Here is an 8,533-nt window from a genome sequence, read left to right on the forward strand (position 1 = left end):
CTGTGGGTACCATACAAGCCTACAGCAACTTTATTTTTTTCACCATAGACTGTGTAAAAACATTAGTAGAACTGGGTTTTTTTTCAGGTTTGGGATAGATTCCAAAGGGACAAGAAGTCCACTGCACAAACAGGACTGGCAGTCCACAGTTTTATCTCAGTATAAGAAAGACATGAACCTGTTAGAGGGTCCAGAGGAGGGCCACAAAAATTATCAGAGAGACACAACATCTCTCCTATGAGGAAAGGCTGAGAGAGTTGGGGTTCAGTCTGGAGAAGAGAAGGCTTCAGGGAGACCTTATAGCAGCCTTTCAATACTTTAAGGGAGCTTATCAGAAAGCTGAGAACAGACATTTTAGTAGGGCCTGTAGTGATAGGACAGGGGGTAATGGCTTTAAACTAAATGAGGGGAGATTCAGACTAGATACAAAGGAAGAAATATCTTATGATGAAATAGTGGAACAGGTTACCCTGACAGGTGGCAGATGCCCCATCCCTGGAAACATTCAAGGTCAGGTTGGACGAGGCTCTGAGCAACCTGATCTAGCTAAAGAGGTCTGTCCTCCTTGCAGGGTGGTTAGACTAGGTGACCTTTGAAGGTCCCTTCCAACCCAAACTATTCTATGATTCTACAACTCACAGTATTTTATGGCCAAAATGGCAGTCCCGCCAGCCTGAATACCAACGTATCCTTCACAGGAGAAGTTGCAATCAGCTGAAACTGTTCTTTGGTATTAGGGATAAGCTGAAAGAGGATGGCTAACACTGGCTTTAGTGCTTCCAGTCCAGGTTGTCTTTTCATCTGTTGTGTGAATTCTTGAAAAAGACATTTGCACTGTTACAACTAAAACTAGTTTGATGGAAGAAACAAGAAGCTCTTCAGTTTACATGGGTCCATAAATGCAAGACAAACTGAAATGAAACGTTATGGATGCTTGAATGTGCATTTTTATGAAACAATTGTTTGCAAATGCACACATGCAGATCTGAAGAAGAGTGGAGTTGAAGTCTGAATTATACTAGTTGCTTCTTACTTTAAAAAAAATGTTGCTATGTATTCACCATGCCACAGGAGAGCCCATTCATCAATTGCTGACATTGAAAGGAGAGAAATCTAGATGCAACTGAAGAAATCTTCATACCACAGATTAGATTTTGAAAGTTATGTAGGAAAGAACATAAAATCTTTTACTGTTGTAGTATCAGATATTGGCTTAGGCAATCACAGGTTTAAAGCAGTAGATCATTTCTAGAGCTGTGCCTAATCTCATCTGACAAAAGGTGCCACAGAACTCCCCTTGTTACCAGTCCTTAACAGAACTCAGTTACACCCTGATCAGCATTAAAAGTATGCAAATCATCACTATCCTGATATTATAAATAAGAAGGCAAAGACAGACTGAAACTCACTTCAAAGAAGGAAATCAGTGTAATAACCATGATAAATAATAAGGATGGCTTCCAATGAAGGTTTCATTTCCATCCTCCTACATTTAGTTATTGTTGATTTCCCTCTTTTTGTGCATGAATATTTCCCACCTAAAAAAAAAAACAACAAACCAAAACAAAAAAAAAAACAAAAACAAAACCCAAGAGTGATTTAAAATTTTATAATTTTGAAAGAAATTTCTAAAAGCTTTGGGGAACATATCTTTGGCCAGTTTTCCCTGGATCTGGTAGGCTCTTAGTATTTTGGAAATCTAGTTGATATGTTTTCAAAATGGTAACAATTAGAAAAAGACAAGGTGTTGCCTCTGTTTTTGCTGTGGGCAGAGCACTTTTGAAAACCCGGTCCTTTAACAGGGAAGTGACCAATGTGAAATAATGTCATCAAGAACAGTAAAGAAAACTATAATGTACCATATGAAAAGTCAAGATTGGACTATGAAAAATATCCACATTATTGTCAATTAAAATCTTCACAGCTGCAATAAAAAATCAGCACAAAATCGTATTTTGCAAAGTGACTCACTTTTATATTCCAAAAGTATATTTTTGTTTACTGGGCTTGATTTTATTTTGGACAGAATGGTATAAATTAAAATGAAGCAAGCCACTTGTACAGGATTTGTTTTAAAATCTTATATTGCACTACATCATTTTATATTATCTGAAGTAAAAGTGTGGGGAAAACCCTGAACTGTAAAACCAGATAATTTTTAAAAAGCACATTTTTCTTCCTTGCTGTGGTTGTAAACCAGAAACAGCAAACTGGATGTTTAAGAAAGGGAGGGGTCTCTCCCATTTCTTGTGTTTCACCTTTTCATTACACTGCCTGATCATTTAAGGTAGAAGCTTGTTCCAGACAGATTTAATTAAACTATGCTGTGAAACTGTATATAGATCAATGGAAATGATCCATAACAAGAGGCTAATCATGTATTTAACAGTGTTCAGTCCAGTTCAATCACCTTCTACCGTTTCTGTGGCTTTACATTCATGTGGCAAAGCCCTGAATGTGTATATGTATTTTTAATCCATCTCATTAGTGACCATATGCTTGGGCTTCAAGGGAGACAAGAACTGTCTGCAATCTGCCAGGGATTTAGGGACATCAATAATTTGTGAATAGTCATGTTGGTACTGGTCGAAGGGTTAAGTGTTCTGCACACCAGGGGCACATCTTCTGGGACTGGAACTCTTAGTCAACTGTTAGGAACCTTATCCCCTGTGACACATCTTTTCAAAGTACATGCTACATGTCAAATCTCTGCAGCTGAAGCAATGGAGCTTTATTAGCTCAGGGATTTAAAAACCTCCTCTAAGTAAAGTAACAGTATCTTTTGGTTAAAAAGTGAAGATAGTAGTAGAAATATGAAAGTGATTTTTTATGTACTGGGCTAAATGTGATCTTCCTTTTTGTTCCCATTTTCCTTCTCAACCTGAGCTACTAGATTACTCTTCCCCTGCAAATATCCAGTAGAGTATGGCAGCAATAATGGAGACCTGATTTTGGAAACATAACTGGATTCTGTGGCCTCACCTAAATCTTGCTGAAGCCAACGACAGCACAGATGTAAAGATTGTCTTCCTAATCATTTGGAATGACCCGTTAGGGGCTCCCAGGACATTGTTCAATCTACTTAGTGTGAAAAGCACCTTTAAAAAACAATAGCATACGGCGTTAGATTGTGCCATGTTATACGTAAGTGCTGCTAAGTCAGCATGAGAGATCATCAAACTATTGATCCCAGTATCCTGTCCTTACAAAGGAATGGCAGAAATAGGTTCAAATTCCAGAATTTTTGGTGAGACTGGGAAAGACGTTGAGTTATTTTTGTTCATTTTAAGTTTTAGTTATGTCCATATCCCTCAACTGTACCCAGGTCAATAGAAAAATGCATAGCAGTCCGGAAAGGAACTCCATATGGAGGCTGTGCCCTGAGCTTCTGCTGTTCAGTTGAGAGTAGCTGGTATCCATCTTACAGGATGAAGTTTGCCTGCTTTCAGCAAATTTCATGTAGTAATAAGTGCTGACTGTCACAGGAGATGAAAACATGCACAGTACACACCACTTGTTTGCTGCTTGCTAATCAGATGGTTTTGCTTGTACTTTAAGAAACATTCAGGGCAGATTAAGTAACTTTAAGGCCAGTATCAATTAATCACATATAGCTCCTGTTAAAACTCCAGTAGACATACTCACTGTAACCCTTTGTCCTTTACTTGTTTTCACATTTAAGATCAACTTTTTTATAAGCATGGCATGCAACTGAGCAAACATTTCCATAAGTGATATAAAGGAAATAATTTATTGAAATCTTTGAATTCAAACACAGAGTAATACTTCAGAAAAAACTCATGACTGAGGCTCTTACTTATCTACAAACATAACTTGCATGACTGAAAAAATATAGATCATGTCTTTATTAGTGTCACATCATTAAAAACATACAAATAGTATTGGAGAATTTAGAGTAACTTACTATAGCAGGTAAAATATATACCTGCCAAATTTTTTATTGTCAATTATGATGATATAGGCTGCCACAGGTTTACTAATTGTGCATTGTCTTCTGATGGACTTTAGAGTACAATTTTATTGTTTTAGAAGACCCAGTCTCCTCTTTCAGCCAAAATTTGTATGAGCAGACTTCTATCCACAATTTTTAAATATATAAAGATGCACATCTAAGGTAGGATGTCTTCATATCAAACTATTTAATTTATAAGTATGATAAAACATTTAGAGGCATATGTCCCAGATTTCCATCCACATTTCAATTCTATGTGTAGGCATTCCTGCAGCAGTTTGCAGTTGCAATAGAAAAGGTGGTGGTCTCTTGGAAAGGTGGCACTTTCTGCCTGGCAACCAAGTCCATTAGGGCATGTTCTAATGTAAATATTTATGACTAATTTGGCCACCTAAAAAAAAAAAAAAAAAAAAGAATGGAGTTATTTCCTAGATAGCCTAACTTTCAAATTCTCCCTGAAAGTAATACCTGCTTTTGTTATGGTTGCTTTTAGCACTGTTTCACAGCTTCTAAGCCTGTAAAAAATGTTAAAGACTAAAATTATATTTTCACAATCTTAATTGAGAAAAAAAAGAGTGTCATTTTAATAGGGTGGAATTGGTGACTTTTGAGGTGGCTTGCCTTTGCCCACTTCTACTTAATGCCTTCTGAGCCAGCAAAGCTGTGAAGTTTTCTAAAATCAAAGGTTAGAACAAAAGCAATTAGCTGATGATAGATTATCGCGGTCATTACTGAATATCTGTGATACACAGACTGAGTCCCAGTTTACAGACAACATAAAGAAGTCCTTTGACCTTTGAGGTGACTGTTGATCACCCTTGTCTGTTTTCACCTCTAATGTCAATGATGTTAATACAAAAAGGAGTCAGCAGAATTTCAGAAGACTGGAACGATCTTTCCGGTATTTCATAGGTAGCATTGCCATTATTGCATTAATTTATGCTACTGCTCCCGGGTAACAAGAGAAATTTTTGGCTTCAGTAAATACAATTGCAAAATTCCTGTTTCATCCTGTATGGCGTAACACTTTGACTGAACTGCCTATTCACAGTTTCACAGGCAGTGACGCCAAAAAAAAAAAACCCATCTGACAGCCATCAAGTTCTGCCCTCTTTACATCCTCTCTAGACAAGATTGCTTGGTGTTATAAAGAATTGCCATAATCACAGAAACTGCAGACAGAAATAACTTTACTGAAATCAAAACCCATGCAGGCCATGCCTTACCATTAGGAAACTTATCTTTTCTAGGAGGGATTTCAGTAGTCTTCTTTAAGGATTCTGTGGCTGGATTTCTAACATGTTCACTGGGACTGAAACGCGACCAGAAATGTCTTGATGCTGAGTTTCAATTTTCCATTCTTTAGTTTTCTTCCATAGTCTCCTAATTAGATCCCCATTGTCCTGTGTTCAGCTGTTAATTTTCTTTCCAGTAGCTGGTGCAGTGCTGTGTTTTGGCTTCAGTCTGAGAACAATGCTGGTAATACACCAGTTGTTCAGTAGCACTTACCCTGATAAAGGACTTTTCAGTCTCATGCTGTTCCAGTAAGGAGTGGCACAAAAAGCCGGGAGGGAGCAGAGACAGGACACCTGACCCAAACTAGCCAAAGGAGTATTCCATACCACAACAGGTCATGTCTGGTATGTAAACTGGGGGGAGTCACCCAGAAGGGACTGATTGCTGCTCTGGTCGGGATGAGTATAGGCCAACAGGTGGTGAGCAATTGCATTGTGGATCACTTGGGTTTATTTGTTTGTTTAGGGGTTTTTTATTATTATTCTCTCTTTATTATAGTAGTAGTAGTATTTATTTCAATTATTAAACTGTTCTTATCTCAATCCATGGGTCTCTACCTTTTTTCCAACTCTGTTCTCCCACCAGGGCTGAGGGGGGTGTGAGTGAGCAGCTGTGTGGTAACCTAGTTGCTAGATGGGGTTAAACCACAACATCCATTAATTCTGTTCCCATAATGAACTTCAAACTTACAAACCTGTGGCACTTCATACCAGTGCCTTCAGAACTCTTTATAGCGAGATGCTGTATTTTTAACAGTATGAATCTCTCAATAATTCTAGATATGCAGTTATATATGCTGCTATCTAATGGGACTTCCTCTATTATAGCTTCCATGTGGCATACTTCCACTGATTTCAAAGGGAAATCACATTCAGAATGTTTTAAAAAATGGCACACTTCTAGCAGATTGATGCACCACTGCAGGACTTGAGACTAGAATTTTGTTTGCAAACAGATATGTGCTGGTCATTCAAATACAAAAAATTACAAAGAACTGAATTTCAACTGGTGTTCTGTTATTTTTACTACTCGCACTCAGGTTCAGCTTTCTCTATCTGTCATCAACAGACCACTCAACTCAAGGTTGAGAAACATGCTTTTAACTGTTTTGCTGAATTATGGTCTCAGGTAATGTGTAAAGTTAATCTCAAATTAGTTGATGAGAGAAGGTGGGAGAAGATGATTCTTCCTTCTATATTAAGTGAAAATTTAGTGTTGCATTTCAGTTCCTTTTGTTAATTGCTACTCTGTAATAATTTTCAAAAATGTATTTAGAAATCATTTTTGAAAGAGGACCACAATAGAAAATGAGACAAAGACAGATGTTTCATTAATTGTTTTGTTTCTGTTTGTTTTAGGACTGCAAGAATGCCTTGAAAAATACTGGGGCAAGAAGGCCCCAGCTCTGATTTTAGTACCTGTGGTGGATTTACCTGGCAAGGAAGTAATCCATATAACATGCTGGCTAAGCTAGCAGTTTGAAAGAGATGAGCTTTTATCAAAACATACATTCCATCCAAGAGAGAACAAAGAAAAGAGTTGATCATAAGTGTGTTGGATACTTTCATTAAGCAATATTTTTTTATTTAAGCAAAGTCATATCTTGTTAATGATGCCTTATGACATGTGACACAGCTTTGTGTGAACAATAAAGGTTTCTTTTCAAAATATTATGCTTTTTTCTCTCTTATTTTTAGATATGTTCCGGTAATAGCAGGTGGCTCTTGGGAGATGTCAGTTGCTCTGATTACATCAGTTCTTTTATCTGATATATTTGGGACTGTTTACAATAAACAGATTATAACTTCATATCTTTTGGATAGAGATGAAACCAGAAAATTAGCTTCAATACTGTTTTAAAGACCTGATTCCTTTCAGTTCTATGCTGAATTTATTGACTTCAGACCAACTCATGAAGAAGTTATCTGTGGCCAGATTTTAACCCTCTTTTTGCACCAGAGGGGTATTCAGAATGCACATTTTACCAAAGTAATGGAGATGCTGCTCATACAACAGGATTTGCCACCCTACCTTCTGAGCAAAAGCAGGTATCCTTGTGCTTTACATCTGGCAGACAGCTCTTATTAAAGAGCTACCAGTATTCCCCAGGGCTTGTCTTCTCCAGAAAATCAACAGGAATTTTACCACTGCTTTCATTAAAACAGTCTCAGACACAGGCAAAGCTCCCATCTATTTCATTGCAGCTGATATTTTACTCATAACATGATAAAAGATCAGTATAGGAGAGAAAGCCTTTTGGACTTTGCTTGAGGCAGTAAGGAACTGGAGAGGAATCTCATTTTCAGACAAAGGCTATAAAATTAAACCTTCAAGAAATATCAAACCTTTGTCTTGCCAATGTTCTACATTATATATTCCCATTGCTTCTCTTCCAGTGTATGAGCACTGGAGCTACATGACCAGCACTCCCATTGTCTTCCTTCTCTTACACCAGCATATACCTGAGATATCTCCATAAAAGTCAACTGCCTGGCAGTACATTTACATTGGGGTGACTAAGAGGTGGACTTAGCACTCCAGCTTCATTTTCTTACCTCCTACCAAATATGCACTTAGCAGCAGCTGATACAAAACTAGTGGCTAAAGATAAGAGGATCTTCCTCTGTTTAGATGTTTTGCATGTCCAGCATTCTATGATGACTGTTACTTGAAGACAGAGTCTGTTAAATATTATTATTACTTACTATTACATCAAGTAACATAGCAGAGCTGCCACCCTCTTTAGTAGGAATTGGTTTTTTTTCAGAGTTATTCAAATATTTTGGAAGGCAGAAGGCAATAAGCTTTCCATGTGTAAATACATGGACATATTAAATCTCCTAAGAAAAAAGGGAAGAATCTGTTAACAATACATTAGTTCATTATCATTCAGTATCGTTTTAGGTTAGACTCAAATAATCGTATTTGATCCTGTTCTTTCCCACGATCAGAAAATAACTTGCCAATACCTGGATGTGCCTCTCTTATTTGAATTCTACTCTTTTTAAAAGGTAAATATTTATATTTTTTTTTACTTCTCTCTGGAAATACCAGTGTTTTCTTTCTCTGTGTGGAGTTCCCACAGACCAGAGACACAAGCTGGACTGAAACAGGAGAAAAGAAGGCAACAGTACTTTCGGAGAGATGAGGATGAAGCTTAATTTTTCATAGGTACATATGGAAGCCAAATAGATGGCATAAATTTAACTCTGTCTCCTGTAGCAGTCATTTTTTTCACAGTGAGTTTCAAAAAGATACTGAAAC

General features: G+C 37.3%; 1 protein-coding gene across 2 annotated transcripts in view; it reads left to right on the forward strand.

The window, feature by feature from the left end:
• Positions 1–6,942, forward strand: part of DPH6 (diphthamine biosynthesis 6) — a 213,238-nt gene extending 206,296 nt beyond the window's left edge. For both annotated transcript variants that reach the window (XM_062619375.1, XM_062619374.1), the window contains one exon: positions 6,628–6,942. In XM_062619375.1, coding sequence (XP_062475359.1) covers positions 6,628–6,743 — 116 coding nt within the window. In that variant the 3' untranslated portion in view covers positions 6,744–6,942. The remainder of the gene's footprint in view (positions 1–6,627) is intronic.
• Positions 6,943–8,533: the final 1,591 nt, after the last annotated feature.

The sequence above is a fragment of the Pezoporus occidentalis genome, unplaced genomic scaffold (genome assembly GCF_034315485.1).
Source record: "Pezoporus occidentalis ecotype Australia unplaced genomic scaffold, CSIRO_AGI_Poc_V1 ctg21, whole genome shotgun sequence".
Lineage (NCBI taxonomy): Eukaryota > Metazoa > Chordata > Aves > Psittaciformes > Psittacidae > Pezoporus > Pezoporus occidentalis.